Below are 21307 nucleotides of genomic sequence, written 5' to 3'. Positions count from 1 at the left end.
CTTTTTGCATATATGAATCGTGTATAAAATAACTGGCATCAGATTGGCATAGTAGGCTTTTGTCATTCATCACTATAACATGAACATTTCTTCATGTCATTAATAGTCCTAAAAATTATATTTATTGAGTACTTTATGGTTTACTACTTATGAATGAGCCATTGCTTTTCATTTATGCCGGACATTATCCTATGAAGAATTTAAGACAATATGTCAGTTAGAAACTCTTTTGTTTGCAAACAACAGAAACCCTAACTTGAACAAATAGGATTTTTCCCCTCACATAAATCTGGAGGTGGCCGCTAGGTTTGAGTCAACAGGTCTACAGGGTCACAGCAGGTTCCTTGGGGCGTCTTTGATCACCCCTCATGCTTTTCCACATATTCTTGCAAGGTGATCGCCCAGCTCCAGGTACCACATCTGTTCTTGATGTGGAAAGAAAGGAGAAGGAATAGCACAAGTAGCACCTGCCCTTTCCAAAAAATTCCCCAGCAGACTTCTTATGCCTCATTGGACAGAATTGCCTTTCTAGTCACTCCAGCAACAGAGAGATAAGGTAAGCAAGAATTTACCTCACTGGTCACTTTCAAGGCAAGTAGGGGAGAGAAGAAGTGGGAATAGGAGCTGGGCTAGCCAGACCAGGAGGTCAGCTGTTGACAGCCAGTCATGGTCATTTATTTAACTATTCAGCCATTAGTGGACATTTCTGTTTCCAGTTATTCCTTCTTATAAGTAACATTACAATAAATATCCACGTCCATTCATTTACCAAAATCTCTGCTTATTTCCCCAGTGTGATGTCCTAGAAGCAGAATTATAACGATCCTTACATTTACATCTCTTTGATATATCACTAAACTCCTTTCCAGAAAGTTCTTACCAGTGCACACAGCCATTCAGTGCACGAGGGATGTGCACTTGGAGGAGGACACACTCTTAATCAGCCAGGTCCACTAGTAAATTAGAATGTACTGAGCCTTGGCATCTGCCAGAGTTCTGACTAAGAATACAGGTGGTAATGTGGCATGTTTCTGTATATTGCAATCAGAAGTCATGATGCAATTGAAGGGCAAGTATTGGAAAGTGATTTTGCAGCACCTGGACCTAAGGATTCTGGCAAGAACAGCAAGGAAAAAAACTACAGCAAGCTGCGCTGCCCTGCACTCCTCTTTCTGCTTTGTTAAGTGAATAAATACATATTTAGTCCATGCTTCTCTGCCCATGTACTTTGGGCATTTGGGTGGGACTGACAAGCCTTTACTGTGGAGTCCACCCCATGCCTTCTTGGAAATGCCAGCAATGATCTCCAGTCTGTCACCAGCACATGCATTCCCTCCCTAACTGCCCTACGTGCCACCAGCCATGTGTGACAAGCCTGCCTGGCCCTCAGTTCCAGCGCTTCCTGTCAGCTGTTATTTAGCAAACATGTTTGACAAGGCAGAACTACCTGAGTGTCTGGGAAGGTGGTAGGGGAAAGCATTAAATTCTCAAACTGACCTTTCCTTAAAGAGCTCCAGAAATGTACACTGCCGGCTTGTCCTGCCTGCAAGAAGAAAAGGCTGCTCATGAGCCCCTGCCTCAGACTTAGAATTAAAGAGGAAAGTCCACAGGCAGTCAACGTTCAGGTGTCTTATATAAAGAACCAGAGGTGGGTCTTGTCCTGACACAGTGAGGAAGGGGGGATGCCATTTGAAAATTATCAGGCGGGAAGATGAGAGGTAGAACACAGAGGGGAGTGACAGTCATTAAATCAGGACAACGACAAAGAGGAAGAGAACACAGCATCCACATCTGCCTGAATTACTGGCCCATGAAGGGTGAGTGAAGGTAAGAGACAGGTTAACAGGTTGGTGCCTGGACTGGGGCTGAGGTACAGGTTAAAGAAACAACATGTGAAAAAGCATAAAAGTAGAGTTTAGGGGGACCACAGCAAGTTTGGTCTGCCCTGAGTTCCAGAAACATGACACACTGTATACTGCTTTTGTTCTGTGCCCATCTCAGAACAAAACTTTTGTTCAGCAGGTCTCCAGCAGAATGGAGGAAGGGCAAGAGCTGAGGGCACAGACACCAATCAGGGACTTCAGATAAGGGACAAGTGAGTGCCCAGCCCAGAGAGCTGGCTGGGTGGCCATGTAGGATGAGTTCAAACTGAGAGCATGGAGGGGAGGCAGGCTGTAACCTGAATGATTCCCCTACATCCAACATGGAGAGTGGGTTGTTTGCAGTTTTTCTCAGTTAAAACATGTCCTTTCCTAAGAACATGCAGAATAGGATAGATGCTGGCCATAGTGTGGGGCAAAGAGGATGGCAAGATGGGAGAAGAGTAAGACTACTCTAAAGATCTCAATGACCAAAATCAAGAGCTCCAAGTTTCTTCTAAAGAGAGCATTAACACACTTGTTTAGTTCTTGAAATCATGGTGGGTAGTTTTGTTTGCCTTCAAATAATTCATGAAAATTTTGTATTTTTAAACATTTAAAAACAATTAAAAATTAAAAAATTGAGAATTTTTCCTTGCTTCCACTGACGATATGTGTAAAAACTACAGCTTAGACCACTCTCCGCAAAGAGTGACAATAACATGTGGGTGCTACCTGGCGATTCTGGTTGGCAGCATCTGCCTGTCTGAGCACAGTGATATGGAGGACACCTTTTAATCTTGGTTTCTGCACCTGAGGAGCACTGCTATCTGCACAAAGTGGGCCCACAGTTCTTACCTCCCTCCTTCCAGAAGCAGTTCATTGCACATGACCATGTGATCATCATGCCTATTTTATTTACTTATTTATTTTCTTGCATCACTATTCATTTTCAGACAGTATTTCATTCTCTCCTCAGGTATAGTCCCCATAATTCTCCCACTACAGCAGCACCAGTGAATCATCACCATATTCCCTTGTGCTCTTCCCTCTCTTGTTTTGACTCTTCTCCCTCCTCCTTCCCTGCTATGAGCCTCATAATTATGGTCAGCCTGCAAGTTTTATCTGGTTTGGTTTTTTACCTTTTTTTCAGTTTCCTTATAGTGCACATATAAGCAAAACCGTCCAATATTTGTCTTTTTTCCTTCTGACTTACTTCACTGAGCATGATCCCTTCCAGCTCCATCCATGTTGCTGCAGATGGCATGAGTTTATCGCTTTCATCACTGAGTAGTATTCCATTGTGTATATATACCACATCTTGATCCATTTGTCTGTTTTGGCGCATTTAGTTGTTTCCATATGTTGGCTATTGTAAATAGTGCTGCAATAAACATAAGAGTGCAGCTTTCCTTTAGAATTAGTGTTTTTGTGTCCTTTGGGTAGATTCCTAGGAGTGGAATCACTGGATCATATGGTAGACCCATTTCAGTGTTCTGAGGAACCTCCACACAGCTTTCCATAGTGGCTGGACTGGTTTGCATTCCCACCAGCAGTGTAAGAGAGTTACTCTTTGTCAACATCCTCACCAGCATTTGTTGTTTCCAGTTTTTTTTAATATGGGCCATTCTCACAGGTGTGAAGTGGTATCTCACTGTACTTTTGATTTGCATTTCCCTGATTATAGGTGATGTTGAACATTTATTCATATGCCTGTTGGCCATTTGCACTTCTTCTTAGGAGAAGTGTCTCTTAAGCTCTTTTGCCCATTTTTTTTACTGGGTTGTTTGCTTTGTTTTTGTTGAGTTCTATAAACTCATTGTAGATCTTTGATATCAGTCCCTTATCAGATGTATAATGTGCAAATATTTTCTCCCATTCTGTAGGGTGTCTTTTTGTTTCTGTTGCTGTCTCTTTTGCTGTACAGAAGCTCTTTAGTTTCATGTAGTCCCAGCTGTTTATATTTTTTTTTAATAGATTTATTTATTTATGTAAGAACCAGGGTACAGGCCAGAGGTGGGGGCAAGGGGGGAAGAGGATTCATCAGAGACAGAGTGGGGAGCAGAACAGGCAGACTGACTGAAATACATTGCTGAGGGGAGCAGCGGGCGAGTCAGGAGAGGTCTGCTACACCATGTGGGTAGCTTCCTGGCCAGGGTTTGAACTCGTGCTGCAGTGGCTGTGAATAGCTTCATAGGTTGTGTCTTAACCCCGTGCACCACCAGGGAGGCCCCCCATCTGTTTATATTCTCTTTTGCTTTCCTTGCTTCTGGACACATCATCCCCATTAAAAATGGAAGCAGAGGCCCTGCACAGGGACATATAAGGAGTTAACCACTTATGCATCATTTGCTTAGTGGAAGCAGTAGGAAATTCATACCACCAAAGGTGTAATGGAAATGGCAGCAATTTGAGAAAAGATCACTCTAATCTCATATGAGCAGAAAGGTCAGGATTAGAAATTGCCCCCAGCTATGTACAAAGCACCCAAGCTCCTTCTAGAATCCCGCTCTGGAAGAAAACAGGGTAGGAGTCCCGGGACAAGGGGAGCATTAAGTGTCTCTTGGGCCAGTTACTTTTCTTCCCAGTTCTGCTTTCTTCATCTCTGCAGTGAGAATTTAGCCTGTGGTTACCTCCTCTGTTCCAGCATTAGTGTGTCTAACAGCTCAGCAGCAGGCAATGCTGGAGACATTGATCTAACCCTACACATCAGCCTGATGGGGGACACACACGGGCACACACATGAGCACCACACTCCTCACATTTAGAAGTGGGGGTAGAGTTCCAATATTTCTCCCGGACCCGGGGCCTGCCCCTCTGCGGTTGGACCGTTCAGCTTACTTGGGCGAGCCTGCCTGCTAACAAGCACTGTTCCCTTCCAGGTTAGTGACCTGAAGCAATGGGTGACTGGAGCTTCCTGGGGAGACTATTAGAGAATGCGCAGGAGCACTCCACGGTCATCGGCAAGGTGTGGCTGACTGTGCTGTTCATCTTCCGGATCCTGGTGCTGGGCGCTGCTGCGGAGGAGGTTTGGGGAGATGAGCAGTCAGACTTCACCTGCAACACGCAGCAGCCAGGCTGCGAGAACGTGTGCTACGACCAGGCCTTCCCCATCTCCCACATCCGCTTCTGGGTGTTGCAGATCATCTTCGTGTCCACACCCACCCTCATCTACCTGGGACATGTGCTGCACATCGCGCGCGTGGAGGAAAAGAGGAAAGAAAGAGAGGAAGAGCTGCAGAAGGGGGGCGGCCTGTACCCCGGCGCCAAGGACCGGCCCCCGGCACTGGATGAGCTGGGCAGAGTACGGATCGCGGGGGCCCTGCTGCGGACTTACGTCTTCAACATCGTCTTTAAGATGCTGTTCGAGGTGGGTTTCATCGCGGGCCAGTACTTTCTGTACGGCTTTAAGTTGAAGCCGCTGTACCGCTGTGCGCAATGGCCCTGCCCCAACACGGTGGACTGCTTCATTTCCAGGCCCACGGAGAAGACCATATTCATCGTCTTCATGCTGGCCGTGGCCTGCCTGTCCCTCTTTCTCAACCTGCTGGAGATCTACCACCTGGGCTGGAAGAAGTTTAAGCAGGGGATGACCAACCACTATTGTCCAGATGCCTCTGGGCTGGGGCAAAAAAACCCTGGGGGCATCAGCCCTCTCATCCTGCGCCCCCACTCAGCCCTGCCCTCCCACTCAGCCCTGCCCTCAGTCACTGTTGGATTCCAGCCCTGCTCCACTTACTCTGCCTCTTCCCTGGGACAGACAGCTTACCCGGGGGCCCCTCTGCCAGCAACAGACTTCAAAATGGTAGCCCTGTCTGAGATGCATAGGAAGGGCCACCGGGCCAAGCTCTTCAGTGGCAGCCACCGCCTGTTGGCAACAGAACAGAGCCAGGCCAAACAGAAGGCCAAGCAGCAGGCTTCAACAAGAAGCAGCTCCCTGCTGGTGTCTACTCCTGCAGGCCTGACCCCTCCAGGCACCACCCAGCAGCCCCCTCGAGAGGGCAGAGCAGGAAGCAAAGTGCTCTTGGTCAGTGGGAATGGCGGCAGCTCAGCAGACACACCTGATGCAAGGGAACCAGCTGCTGCCACCAACATAGAGCTGCACGGGCCCCCTCTGCTCCTCCCAGATGCAGGACAGTCGAGCAAGGCAAGCAGCAACAGGGCCAGGCCAAACGACTTGGCTATCTAGTGATGGTCTCTCCAGACAACTTTAAAACAACTCTTTTCTAGCATCCCAAACCAAAGTGCAATTCCAATCAGCAGATAGAGAGCTTGAAAGGGAGAGAGAGCTGGAATCAAGGAGGAAAAAGGTCAGGAAGAGACCAGAGTTCTGTGTGTTGGTGCTTGCTGTTCTAATGATGACTGGGGAGGTGTTGGCAAAGCCGGTGCTCAACGGCTGTTGGCCTTTAAAGACACTCACAACCCAAGGGCCCAGAAACCATGGCCACTTTGTAAGTGTTGCTGTTCCTGTGGGCTCCCCCAGTCTCTGCAGGTAATTGCTCTGTTGTGGCAAAGCAGCGGGTGTCTGCAGTCACTTCAGTTGGGGGCAATTACGGTTTTTTTTTATTCCTAAATTCTCCTGAGCCTCTGGGCAACCTAGAAAGTTACAGATGCACTTAGCCCTATCTCTGTTGGGTACTTTAACTTAGAGTTGAATTTCATTTGGGATATTTGCCAAATCACTCAAAAAAGGTTTAGAGCAAGTCCATATAGTGTCATTTGAGGCATGTGAGGCCCAGACATCAAGCTGCTTCAAGACAGTTGAGGATGAGCAGTAACCTCCAGGGCAGCTATTCCAGAGGAGGGCCAGAGGTTGCTGGTAGGAAGCAGGTCAAAATGTATCAACACCAGAATTTTAAACAGCTGAGGACAGTGAAATGAAAGTGTGGTAGGCATGCCTTAGGTTGTTTGGGGTTTTTTTTTTAATGATACTATGTGCTTTAATCTGAATTGTACAGATTTGCCTATTTTTCCCAACTCTATATCTTTAGGGGGAGATGAAAAATAAATAGTACAATTAAAATGGATGCTGACATAGAGAATGCTGATTTGGTCCACTGCATACTAGTAAAGATTTTAACTTTGTTTTGAAAGAAATTGTTCGACTTCATAAGCCAGCAAATGACTTTGAAAATGTACTATGTAAAATAAAAGCAGGGAAAAGTTTTAAGTGCATTTTAAATACTTGAAGTTGTGAAGTTTTTGAATGGGAGGTTAAAAGTTAACTATATTTGCCAGAAAAGATTATTTATACGGATGAAGAAATGACCTACATTTTTTTTAACAGTACAAAATAAAACTCTTCAAGTTCCTAACCATTCCTCATGGGCAACTTGTTTGCTTTCCACAGTGCAAATAAGAGTCTGGGTTTTGCTTCCTGTGTTAGTGCGAATGCTGACAAGAGACCCGTGTCCTCCTTCTCGTCCACACAGTGCATGTCTGACAGGGAAGCTGTTTGTGTGTGTGTGTGTGTGTGTGTGTGTGTGTGTCTAGAAGATGACAGAATTTTCTGTACTGCACACGATGCTCTTCTGTCTTGGTCACTGTTTATAAACCCATGAGCAGTGGTGATGATGAACTTGGCACCCTCCTCACCTCCAATTTGTGCTAAATATAATGCCTTTATTCAGCCATAAACTTTCCTATGTGATTCATTTCTTTTGTATGAATTACTTTAAATTCCTGACAGTTTACTTGGAGCCATATCCCACAGCAAACTTTGAGTTTCACTAACAGCCTCGTGAAAAGGCTGTGATTTCCCATTCTCAGGTGAATGTGTGCAGCTAACTCATTAGGGGGCTGTGCTTAGGATAGAACAAATGAGACAAGCTCTAGGCTTGAACTATGCTAGTACCCCATACATATCATTGCAGTGTTTCTCAAACAAATTGACAAAGACAGAAAATTTAGTGACGATTTCCTCAACCCTCCCTTTGTATATATCTAGCACTACTCTCTCTGTATAGGAAAGAAGCTACCTCACACATACTGTAGATGCCTTGGGCTTCTTCAGGCAGTAGGGCTTAGTTCCCTTGGGTGAGAAGGGTCCTGAAAGATCTTAGTTTGAAAAGCAGTCTGATAAAAAACTTTGGTATTTTAGAAAATGTAATTGATGTTATTGGACAGCAATTCTACTCACCGAGTAGATGTGACTACTTGATTTGTCCCTTCAAGTCTATCTTGATAAATATGAATAACAAGAATAAGCTTTCTTGTTCACCCTTGATATGCTTGTGAGCGGTTTTGGAGATGAGACTGAGAGCTATAATTTATAAAGAAGTAAAATTTTGCAACATCACAGTATTTTTTCAGGTTGGTGTTCTGACTTCAATTCATATAAAACAAGGACAGCATGTCTTACTGTTGTCATTTGAGGTAGCCACGACACTGAAGGCAGACACCCTCCCATCACAGGGGTAGGGGCGGTATGAAAAATTATTCTCTATCTAACCCATCATTGAAATATGTAATAAAAATAGAAATCACCTCTCTCTATAGGCAAGATTCCAGAGAGATTTTTTTCTAGTCTTTTAGTTATTTAGAAATTTCTCAATTTAATAGATTGTTTAAAATGTTTTATTTATTTATATATATTTACATATATATAAATTTAAATATATATATTAAGAATCCCTAAGGTTATTTTAAAGATCAAATGATATATGTGATTTACACACACTCTTTTTTGATCTGTAGTATACAAGGTGATCACTTTCTTCTACCCCTATTTTCAGAAGCCCAAACACCCACTGCATAATCTAAATAGTTATAAAATGTTAAGCAGCAGTACATTCACAGTACTCAATCCATTCTTTAAATTCTAAGATATTTCTTACAGAATCAGTCACTATTTTTTAATTTTTAATATATTTATATACTTACATTACTGTTCATTTTTGTACAATGTTTGATTTCTCCCTTCAAGTGTAGTCCCCATAAAATTCCCACCACCAAATCACCCGTGAACCATCACCATAGTCTCTTGGACTCTCCCCTCCCGTTTTGATCCCCCTTTCTCCCTCCCCCACTGCAGAATGTCTCTGACTTCTAGATTCCCTGCTAGTTTTGAATTTTTGTTTTTCTGACCACTTGTTTGGTTTCCCTATAATCCTCCTTGTAGTGCCAGGAAGGCACAGAGCAGGGTCTCTGCGATTGGTGCAGACGGTAGAGTCCTGAAGCCCTTGGTGGCTTTTTCAGGGTTTTACATGTAGTGTGGCAACCAGGTACACAGCAGGCAGGGGTGGGGGGTGGGTGCCAGGAGGCCTGGCCCCTGGCAAGTCCTTACTCTTTCCTCTTTCTGGGCTCACTGGCGGTCCCTCTCTTGCCTCTGCTTTTCTTGGCCATACTGCGGCCATGGCTGACAGAAGTAAATAATAGGACTAAATATAAATATAACAATGTAACAAAATGCAGATACCCACCATCAGGCATGCAATCCTAATGGCTGGAGGGCAGAAAAGCCTGAAAATCATTGGCCTTACGTTCCTACAAGTGAAACCCTACGATATTTTTCTTTTTCCTCTGGCTTATTTCACGGAGCATAATCCCTTCCAGCTCCATCCATGTTGCTGCAAATGGCATGAGTTTATCTTTTTTGATTGCTGAGTAGTGGAATTACTGACTTTTTAAAAAAAGTTAATTTTAATGACATCCTTTTTCATGAAATAGACAAAAAGATACCTGAAACTTGAAAGAAAAAGGGAAAGCAGAATTTTTCCATTCCAGTCTGACTTTCTTTAAGTGACTATATTGTAGATTTCTTACACAAGAAAACCTAGAATAAGAACTATGAAACAATTCAAACATCATTTTAAAAAATTAGCCCATGAGACTTTAAACTATTTTGATTTTAGTGTTTTTTTTCCTTTCTTGTTTTTAGACGCCCCCCCTCCACCCACCACTAACACTGTCTTTAATTCTTTAGAGTCTTTTTTTTTCTGAGTTTTTGTCTTTTGAAATTTTTTTTTTTAATTTTTCTTCTGATATTTATAACATTAATTTATAGGTATCCACATAATGAATTCTTATGGAGCCTACTGCATGGTTTAAAAAGTAAATATTTTTGTGAAGCTCAGTAGTTTCCTGCTACCCAACCCTAGAGAGTTCAGAATATTCCAAATAATGTTTAAATATGACATGTAGACACTAAGTAAGAAAATGTACTTATTATCCTAATTTGATATTTCATTACAAAGCCTAGGGTTACTCCTCACTAAAGAAATCACTGAGATTCTTATTGCCCAAAAGCTTTTTTCCCCTTTACATTATAGAATTCCGTAACAAGATTTCATATGGTCAGTTAGTAATTTAACACCAAAAACATATTTGAAGATGTTTGGTTTGTAAATATTAACTTAGGTCATAACCTTGACAAAACTCTTACTAAATAAATTTTATTTTCCTGCTGGAACAGTACTTTTCCTTGGCTGAATTGTCATTAAAAATAAGCATTTTATAAAATAAGTAATAAAAGTGGCCTTAAGTTTAACTCTGTAGTTGATTGGTCATTTTATTGATAGAATCCTTAAGCAAGTTTTCAAAATAACAACTTTTATTATTTTAGATATAGTAAAAGGCAAAAACTGTCTTTTCACAGGTACTTGCCAACTTAACATAGGTCCTCTAAGCATTCTAGCCTTGCTATGACCTCTTCTTCTCCTGGAGAAATAATGTTGTCATTGTTAGCCTCTTGTCTGTCCTCTTCAGTGACTATCCATCTGCGGTACTACTAACCTCTAATAGGGTATAAAGATCAGAGTTTTGTTTTTGAGGAAGACTTGCATGCATGTAATTATAAATTGTATACCTGTAGCTTTGCTTTCATGACATTTAGAATTACCTGCAGTATGTCCAATAGCAAGGCCTTTGTCAGAAATGCAATTCTCACTTATATTCTTCCTGCTTTATAAATCCTTTTAGGGGGTGATTTCCAGGGACACAGTATAACAACAAAAAGAAACCAGCCTGGATGCTTTGACAGCTCTAAGGAGACCAACATTCAAAATTCAACCCCACCAAACATGAATTGCCGAGAAGTCCGCAGATTTCAGACCATACCCAAAAGTGCCTTTTCTGATGGACAGTTTTGGAAAGGGCCCTGTGGACACACGCTCGGGCAGTGCCAGTCAGGAGCGGCCAGCATGCAGAGTCGAGCTTGGAGTGGCTGGGACACCAGGGCACAGTGCTGCATGGGAGGTGTCAGGACCACACTGACTGAGACAGAACTGAGTGGCACCAACTGTACTCTCAGACACTCCCAGGAGGGCAACAAGCCTGGACAGAAGAGAGGATGGCCAGGGAAGGGCAGAAGGAATGAGCAAAGATAGGCAGGGCCCAAGGGATTGGGGGGTCAGGACGCAACTATGGCTTTACCCACTGGGCACTCAGACACCCTGCAGACCCTAGCATGGGAAGTAAGCCCCTGCACAGCCTGTCTTTTGTCCTGGCTGCCGCAAGGCCGAGGACACGTGGAGCTGCAAAGGGCAGGTCCAGCATGGCCAGGACAAAGGTGCAAACCCAAAATGGTTTCCTCATGCAATAAAGTCCGAGCGACAAATTGTCATTAGGGCTCTGCATGTATGTGGGCTTGGATGCTGCCTTAGACTGTACATGGTTCTCTAAAGCAGACGGCACCCTCTCATGGGTACCCAGTAACAATTCTGTGAGGGCAACAGTCCCACAACCCAGTCCAACTCCTTTCCTGCCTCCTCTGAAGGTTATTTACCTCTTTGACTTTATAGATGAGTTTTATCATCTGAAGAATAGTAGGGTGGCATTGTGAGGAATAAATGAAAATAGAATATGTTTTACATAATGCCTGACCCATAGAGCATTTAATAAAGTTCATTGTAAAGAAACAAAATGATCAATATACTGGCCAAAACTTTCTCATACCTATAGTCTTAATTTTTACTTTCATTAAAAAAAAAAAAAAAAACAGGTCCTCCCCTGGTGACGCAGGTGGTTGAACGCTGCCTTGTGAAGCTGTCCGCAGCCTCTGCAGCACCGGTTCGATCCCAGCAGGCCAGCAAGGATCCCACATGGTGCGGCAGACCTCTCCTGTCTCACCCGCTGCTCCCCTCAGCAGTGTATTTCATCAGTCTGCCTGTTCTGCTCCCCACTCTGTCTCTGGTGAATCCTCTCACCCTCCCATGCGTCTGGCCTGTAACCCGCTTCTTGTATAAATAAATAAATCTTAAAAAAAAAAACGTATTTATACATGCATTGGAATACCATAAAGGCCTGAAAAGGAAGAGAATTCTGACACATGCTACATGATGAACCTTGAGGATATTATGCTAAGTGAATAAGTCAGTCAAATGAACAAATACCAGATCAGGCATGCAGAGCAGTCAAGTTCATGGAAATAGAAAGTAGCATGACAGTTGCCAGGGACTTGGGAGGGGCAGGCGGATGGTGGTCAAGACAGTAAGAATGTATTTGATGTCAATGAGTGACACATTTTAAAATGGTTAAGGCAAATTTTATTTATTCAAAAGTAAAAAAAGTTTTAAATTGAACTAAAATATACACATAAAGGACACAGTGCCTAAGTATAGAGCTCAATGAATTTGAAACGCCTAGTAACCAACACCCAGAGCAAGAAACAAAACATTTCTTCATTCCCAAAGCCTCTCTCTTCTTCTTTATGTCACAACTGACCACTTCTTCTCATTATCCACTCAAAACTGATTCCTATGGAAATGAAGCACTTTGGGAAGGAGTAGGGAGAAAGAATGAGGAAGGAGAAGACAGGTCGCCACCATAGGACTAATGGAGGGGTTAAAACTGTCTGGTTGAGGACCTCCCCTGGTGGCGCAGCGGTTGAGCGCTGGGCTGCGAGGCCGTCGCCAGCGAGGGTCCCACACGGCGCGCAGACCTCTCCTGCCGCCTGCTGCTCCCCTCAGCAGTGGACTTCATCTTTCTGCCTGTTCTGTGCCCCGCTCTGGCTCTGGTGAATTCTCTCACCCTCCAGCGCTTCTGACTGTACCCAGTGCTTGTATAAATAAATCTTTTTTTAAAAAAAAAAAAAGCAGATTTACTTAAAAAAGAAAAAAAAAAAAAAGCTGTCCAGTTGAGTGCTGCTCCCTAGCACTTCTACTCGGCAAGCTCTGAACACCCCAGGTGACTGCTGTTGTCCCTGATTCTGAATCTTCTTTGAACCATGAGTTTTCACTATCTTTCTAATGGGCAAGAAATGGTTTATAGTTTTTATTGAGTAAATCCTCAACAAATATGAATAATGAACAAATGAATATATCTAATATGCCCAAATTTTATACATATAGAAGGCGGATTGCCCAGAGTTAGGGCTGAAGAACTGACTACCACAGACATAAGAAAGCTCATTGGTGAAATAGAAATGTTCTCTATCTTAACTTTGGTGGTGGTTAAACAAGTATGTACACTTTTCAAAATTCATTAAACTGCACCCTTAAAATATATTTATTTTATTATGCATTACTTACATGCCAATGAAGATGATTTAAAAGGAAATATATGTGGGGGAGTCACACACTCTCTCTCTCTCTCTCTCTCTCTCTCTCTCTCTCACACACACACACACACACACCCTAAATTCAGTACAAAAGTACCAAATCTTCCATTTGATTTACTTTATCATCTCTACACAGTACAGCAAGTCCTCAGTTGATATCATCGGTAGGTTCTCAGAAACTGCAACTTTAAGCGAAATGACCGTAACAAAAGCAAGTCCTTGAATAATGATTATTCAACATCTGCTGGGAGTGTTTTTTTCTTATCGATCTAATGAAACAATGTTGAACAGACGAACTTTTTCAAGCACCTGTTGTATTTAATTCTAAATTTTTTTTTCATAGTTCAGATCTGAGAGGTGAGGTGTGGGGCAATACCAACCTGAGGAAGCAGTAGGATTCAATCCTGGTTCTTCATCAAGGGGTGGGAAAGAAGTAAAAAGTCAGATTGCACTTGAACTTCAGCCAGTTTTGAACCAGTTGTCACTAGTTATGCTGGTGGACAAGATAGTGACAGGGACCTCACCATTCCGACATGCCTGGGGCACTGTCTATGAGTGACAATGGCCAAAAAGACTAGTTTCCTGGGGCTGCTATAAGAAAGCACCACAGGGCCTCCCCGGTGGCGCAGCGGTTGAGCGCTGGGTTGTGAAGCTGCCCGCGGCCTCTGCAGCGCCGGTTCGATCCCCGGCTGCTCCCCGGCCACTGGAGGAGGGTCCCACATGGCGCGCAGACCTCTCCTGCTGCCCGCTGCTCCCCTCAGCAGTGTACTTTGGTCCTTCTGCCTGCTCTGCTCCCCGCTCTGGCTCTGGTGAGCTCTCTCACCCTCCCGCGCTTCTGACTGTACCCAGTGCATGTATAAACAAAAACGAACGAACAAATAAATAAATAAATAATAAATAAAGCATGCCTCTATAAAAAAAAAAAAAAAAAAAAAGAAAGCACCACAAATGTAGTCATTTATAACAAGCCAAATTTATTCTCATAGAGCTCTGGAGAACAGAGATCTGAAGGCATTTGGCAAGGCTGGTTCCTTCCAGAGGCTCCAGGCTAGAATCTCCTCCTTCTTCCTCTCACTTCTAGAGGCTGTTGCATCCCCCTGCTCCTGGCTGCACTACTCCCATGAGTATCTGCTTCTATGACCAATCACCTTCACCTCTACTCTTGTCAAAGCTCTTTGTCCCTGCCTTACAGAAACACCGGTGATTACATACAGAGCACACCTGGATAATCCAGGATTATCTCCCCATCTCAAAAGCTCAACTTCATCACATTTGCAAAGTCCCTTTTGCCATAAAAGGTAACATTATCAGGTTCCAGAGACTAGGATGTGGACACCACGGATGGCCACCATAGAAGAGTTGGCATTAGGGACTGGAAAGACACTTTCTATGACCTGCCTTAAAAGCAATGTGTTCAGTACTGTCCTTCCTCCGCATTTGGATTATGATGTAGATGAAGATATAGAAAGTGTGCTTATTATATAGACAGGTAATGGGAGGGAAAGGACTTGGTGAATGGGAGACTCATAGTCCCGAGACATCTTGCCATCCTGGACTGTTTGGCTGAGTCCAACTAAATGAATCTGAACTTAGATTCAATTCCAGCTGCATAAGAACAAGTTATTCCTGAGAAACACGTGGAAAATGTAATAGGAGCTCACTGAGTTAACAGTGTAACAGCCTGGCAAAGTTGGTGACAGCCCCTTGGCACAGTGATGGAACAAGATCCTCCTCCCCCAATTTCTCTCTGCTCCAGTTAGATACCACTAACTGGTAGTGAAGATAAAGGGCTACATTTTGTGAGTGATTAAAAATGTCAGGACTGCTTTAAAAGAGACCAGGAAAACACAAAAGGAACTTTTTGAAGGAGATGAATTCTTAGACTGAAGAAGAGAAAAATTGCTATTCTGTGCAATGTCTTATTTAAAGAACTGGTGTACAGGAATATATATTCAACTGTTTGATGCCAATAGATGAAAATTCCAGGGAGTCAGAAAGAAAGGTCTTTGTAATAGTAACAGCTGTCCAAAGGAAAAGGGGCCTCACCCTGGTTAGAAACTTCTGTCACCTGCTCATTTGACAGCCTCTCTTAGGCAGGAGCCTTCACAGTTTACATGACCCCACTGGGCCTCTGAATTAACAGGCAAGTAGGCTTTTTTTTCTTAAAGATTTATTTATTATTTATGCACACAAGAACTGGGGTGCAGGCCAGCCTTGTGGGGGGTGAAAGGATTCACCAGAGACAGAGTGGGGAACAGAACAGGCAGATCGACTGAAACACACTGCTGAGGGGAGCAGCGGGAGAGACAGGAGAGGTCTGCTATACCATGTGGGTATCTCCCTGGCCAGGGATCTAACTCGTGCTGCAGTGACTGCTGGTAGCTTCATAGAGCTGCATCTTAACCCCTTGCACCACCAGGGAGGCCCACAAGTAGGCTTTGTTACTTGCTCAGGGAATATCCTCCCCAAACTATGGCCCCAACCTGGACTCAACCCCCACTGCAGCCTTCAGCCACACTCATCAGTCAGTTCACAAAGCCCCATGGAAACATGAAGCATTATTCTGCTTTTCAGTTGGGAGAACAGGGAGAATCAAGCTTCCCCCTGAGCAGGGAGAATCAAGATTTGATCTAAAGACTTGCTTTAGGTGATGTATGTGAAAAACATAGGAAATTGCTTCAATTGGTGTTACTAGTTAATTAGTATGGTGAATCATGGTGGGTCTCAGACAGAGGCTAGACTTTACATCACAAAGGTATACTGTCACGGACCTGCAGAACCTGATAGGCCATCAGGACCTACAGAAGCAATTCCTGCCATAAAGGAAGGCAGTTTTGGGGCATGGGGCAAGGTAGAGGAAACCAGGAGAGGAAAAGGGACAAAGAGGCCAGTTAAATCCCCTAACTACTCTCCTCAATGACAGGTACTAAGTTGAATCTTCCAGAAGCTGTAGGAAGAACACAGCCTGGGCATGACTGGACTTCATTATGTTGGAGACCTTCTGAAAATACCCAGCATCCAGGAATCAATGATCACTGAACAGGGATCATGTTCTGAAAGGTGACTCCCAGCAGGGCTGTTACTTGTGAAAATGGTCAAGCAAGAGAAAGGTGGTGGGCGCTGCTTGGTAACTGGGTGAAGGGATTGCTCTCCTCCTGCTCGGATCCTCCTCCCCTCTGCTCAGGCACTAAGACTGCCCCAGGTAACTTATAACCATAATCAAGTTCTCATGCATATTTGCAACTTAAATGCATACAACTAACTGGACAGAATCCCTCTTTCTGAGAACCAGGTTTTAGGTATTGCTAAACTGGATGAAGAACCTGCAAATCCTCTCTAGAGGAATCCACTTTCATCCTTTATCTCAAAGAAACCTGAAAATGATTTTCTAGTGAGTAGCTATTGGAGAAGTAATGGTCTTTTTTCTTTCAACAGCAAGAAAAATTCATTTCTTTAATTTACTACCCTTAGATGGCTCACAGATAAAATCCATTACATGCACAAACAAATGTGGCTCAATCAGTGAAAATAAACCCTAAAAAACAGACAGTAGATATAGATTACAAAGACTTCAAACTTTAGAATTACTGATAATACACAAAATGTAAAATAACTTCAGTATGTTCAAAGAACTAAAAGATTAAAAATATGTTTGGAAAATAAGAAATTATAAATAATAACCAGGTAGAAGTTCTAGAGAGTTTAAAAAAAAGCAATTGAGATTTTAAAACAGGAGAAGTTAAAAATAGAATTGGGGAGCCTCCCTGGTGGCACAAGGGGTTAAGCACAGCACTATGAAGCAATCTGCAGCCTCTGCAGCACAGGTTTGATCCCCGGCCAGCCAGGGAGCTACCCACATGGTGCAGCAGACCTCCTGTCAGCAGACCTACTGCTCCCCTCAGTAGTGTATTTCAGTCAGTCTGCCTGTTCTGCTCCCCACTCTGTCTTTGGTGAATCCCCTTATTCCCCACACCTCTGGCCTGTACCCTAGTTTTTGTATACATAAATAAATAAATCATTAAAAAAATAGAATTGGTGATCTGAGCAGTATTTATTAGGCTAAGAGATTATCCAGAATGCCATACTGGCGAGTCAAAGAAATGGAAAAGAGATCCAGACAATGTAACCAATACACTAGGAGAGAAAGAAACGGAGAAGAGACACAATATTTGAAAATATTAAAGCTGAGAATTTGTAGGCGTTAATGAAAGATTCTATCCATAGATCAAAAGCCAGATAAATCTCAGGTAAAACAAAAAATTTTTACCAAGACACATACTGAAAGTACAACACCAAAGAATGAAGAGAAATACAACAGACATTTAAAATATCACCACCCAAAAGTAACATTTGCCAACGCTATTTTCTTTGGGGTGTTTTCTAAGTGTATACTTACACAAAAATTAGGAGTCTATTATATATTTATTCTGATTTTTTTACTTAATAGAATAGGAACATTTCTCCATGTTAATACATTCTATTCAAAATCAAATTTCTAAAGGTTTCATGATATTCCACCATGAAAAAGTATGACAATTTGTTTAAACAGAATTCAATTGTTGGATATTCAAATTTTTTCGTTTGGACAATCTTATTGTTATTAAATTTGTCGGTCATTTAAATGTCTATTTTTTGGCACATAAATCTCCACATCCCTGATTATTTCTTTTTTTTTTTAAATAATAAATTTTATTTTTATATTCCCCTGATTATTTCTTTAGGACAAATTTTGAGAAGAGGAATTGCTGGGTTAAAGGATACAAATGCCATTAAGATTTTTTTTGAGGCAAAAAAAAATGGCTTTTTGAGACTCGTTGCCTGGCTGCCATTTAAAAACACTGGGCTGAGTGTCCCACCTGTCACCAGCCGGGAGCTCCACATAGGCGGACTCTTCGCCCAGCTCATCCCCAGGTGTGAGCTGACTTTCATGATGCGTCTATCCACAGCAAGTATGTTCATGCTTATAAATTAATAAAAGAGCAGCACTTTACATCCCTCTTGACTAAAGTGACTGAACTCCCTTAGGAACAACAAAACAGGAACATTTGAAAACCTATTTAGCTATTTTAAAACATTGTTTCCCAGTTTTCTAAAATGCCTGTGCTTCATTTACTTGAAAAAAAATAATTTGAAATGCAGTTGTCAAAAAAAATGCAGTTGTCATCTATTCTGTGCTGGGCAGTGTGTTTTATAATCAATGCTGGTCTAAGGTCAGACCACGTGATTCCAGTGCAGTCAGCACGCAGTGGGGCTTAGGATCTCGTTTACACGTTTCTCCCTAGCTTATCCTACTTGGCCCTGCTTACTGAAGCACTTTTATTGTTCTGGCTAAAAGGACAGAGGAGCAGAAACAAAAGTGAAGTCTGAAAAGTGTCTTTATTCCCCTGTGCCTTGTCTAGCTGACTGCAAAATGGATAGATATTATCTAGTCCAGCCACAACCACTCCATGGAAAACTGACTTCCAAAAAGTATTCCTGGTGATTTTTTAAGGATCACAATTCACCCATGTTGAAAGAGAAAGGACATTCAGCTCACGGTAAGAACACAGCTAACCAGTCGTAAAATCTGGGGGTGTCAAACTTACAGTAAACAGCTGGATAATAAATGTGTCAGGTTTTGTGAGCCAGATGTGCTCTGGTGCTCTGTATAACTGGATTCTGCCACTGTTATACAGCAGCAACCACACGTCACAGAGCATGGTTGTGCCTGTCAATAAAACTGCTCCCAAAAGGCTGCAGCAGGTCTCACCCTGCAGGCAGCGGGTTTGCTGTTTACTGTAAGTTTGACACCCCCAGATTACACAATTGGTTAGCTGTGTTCTTACCATGAGCTGACTGACCTTTCTCTTTCAACCTGGGTGAACTGTGATCCTTAAAAAATCACCAGGAATACTTTTTGGAAGCAGTTTTCCATGGAATGGTTGTGGCTGTGATCTAACAATTATCTCTAGGGTCCCTTCCAACTCTGAAATTCTTTGAATCTGTTAGGAGACTTGGACCTTTGGGGTATGTGGTATACTGGGTTTAGGTCACTTGCTATTGCTGACATTTGCAATACGAGTGGAGAGAAAGGGAATTCTAATCCCCCAAGAGGCAGATTCAGTACACAGCGGTTGAAGGAGGCTGCAGACAGGGTTCTCTCACTTTCTCTTTCTGCCTTAGATTTTACGTTTAATTGTTGTTGCTGTTTGTCGTTTTCTTCCATTTCTTCAATGGGGGTCAATCTCCCAGTTCTACAGATGTTAAACCTGTTCCCAGACCTGTGATGAAAGGCAGTCAGCAGCAGCACCTTCACCTCTTCTGCGGGCAGGCACAAGCACAACAGTGTGACTTGAGACAGCTCCATGGAGCACTTTGAGGATTTCTTTAGAGGGAATGTGAGTCAGGACAGCTTCAAAGAGGAAACTGAGTTCTGTTCTCCATTCCATCACCAGATTCTCAGCAGAGGACGTTAACTTTCTCAGCTCCTACTCTGTTTTTAACTCAACATCCATTTGCTCCGTGCATCTAACATCTTAAACCACCTTCTGTCTTGAACCACACACCGCTACCAGCACCCACTCACTCCCAAGCCCCATCCATAATAACATATTTCCTGAAGATCTAGGTCCTGGCTGTGCCTTATTTATCTCTTTCTCGTCTCCTTAAATGTGGTCATTTGCAAACTTTCCCTCCATTGTTCTCCTTTTAAAGTTCTGAGATGCCAGGGCCTCCCTAGTGGCATAAGGGGTTGAGACGCAGTCTGTGAGGCAATCCACAGCCACTGCAGCACAAGCTTGATCCCTGGCCAGGGAGCTACCCACATGGCGCAGCAGACCTCTCCTGTCTCACCCGCTGCTCCCCTCAGCAGTGTATTTCAGTTGGCTTTAGGACATCCTTTTCCCCCTAACACTACCTGTTCTGTTCCCTGCTCTGTCTCTAGTGAATCCTCTCACACCCACCCCCACACCTCTGGCCTGTACCCCAGTAATTGTATGTATAAATAAATCTTTAAAAAAAATAAAGTTCTGAGATCTCATCCATGTCTAAGTTTGTCTTTCTCTCTGATTAATTCTGATCTCTCCCCAACTTTCCCTTGAGCATCAGAGTTCCCGTGGATCCCAACTTCAAAATGTGCAAAGATGGATTTAGGATCTGCCTCAAACTGGGTCCTCCTTCTGATGATCCTCTACTGTGGCATCTTCCATCACTACAAACTCAGCCTCAGAATAACCATTCACTTCTTCCTCACCTTCAATTCCAAAGCATATTTGTTTTTCTTTGCCAGTTCCTTTGCAAACCTCGGTTTCCATTTCTGTCACCTCCTTCCCTGGTCATTTAACTGTGTCCTCTGTTAAACACAGTTCTCCATGTTCTGTGATTCTTTGACACAGTTCACTGTAGACTGGCCCTCATTTACCCAGTCTGGAACAAAACCACTCCATTTTGAGGTCACTCACCTATTTAAAAAACATCTGTGGTTCCTTATTGGAATAAAGTGCCAGCTTTTCCACCATCCTGCTCCACGGTCACTAGCTCTTTTGTACCATTTCCCCACATGTACTCTACACTTCAAAGATTATGGACTGTTCAGTGTTCAGCATAACCAGTAGCTCCCTTATTCAGTGACATTGTTTATGCTTAATCTCTGATAATGTAATTATCTTTTGTCTTTCCCTATCCACTCAATTCCAGTTAAAATCAAATCTCCCCTTTGTATCTTCCTAAACTACTGTGGCCGAAAACAGTTTCTTCATCCTCTATATACTGTGGCACCTAGTTTGTGTCCCTCCCACTCCACATACCACATGACACCTCCCCTTCCTAGTAGATAGTGAGCTTCCAGAGGGAAAGAAAGAACCAACGGTTAAACAATGTATAATATAATTCCTTCACAACACCTTCTCCATTGTAGGTATCTGGACAATTGAGTAAGCATGAATGAGAGGGGGATGTGTGCATGTGTAATTCC

At 43.0% G+C, this 21307-nt stretch overlaps 1 protein-coding gene across 1 annotated transcript; it reads left to right on the top strand.

The window, feature by feature from the left end:
* Positions 1 to 4758: 4758 nt before the first annotated feature.
* On the top strand, positions 4759 to 6048 carry GJA3 (gap junction protein alpha 3; the record flags this gene model as incomplete). Its single annotated transcript, XM_084234865.1, has 1 exon — positions 4759 to 6048. The coding sequence occupies one exon, from the start codon at positions 4759 to 4761 to the stop codon at positions 6046 to 6048; it is 1290 nt and encodes a 429-aa protein (XP_084090991.1).
* Positions 6049 to 21307: the final 15259 nt, after the last annotated feature.

Source organism: Talpa europaea, assembly GCF_964194135.1.
Source record: "Talpa europaea genome assembly, chromosome: 6".
Taxonomy (NCBI): Eukaryota; Metazoa; Chordata; class Mammalia; order Eulipotyphla; family Talpidae; genus Talpa; species Talpa europaea.
The sequence above is the reverse complement of the archived record's forward strand: the minus strand, read 5'-3'. Positions and strand labels throughout refer to the sequence as shown.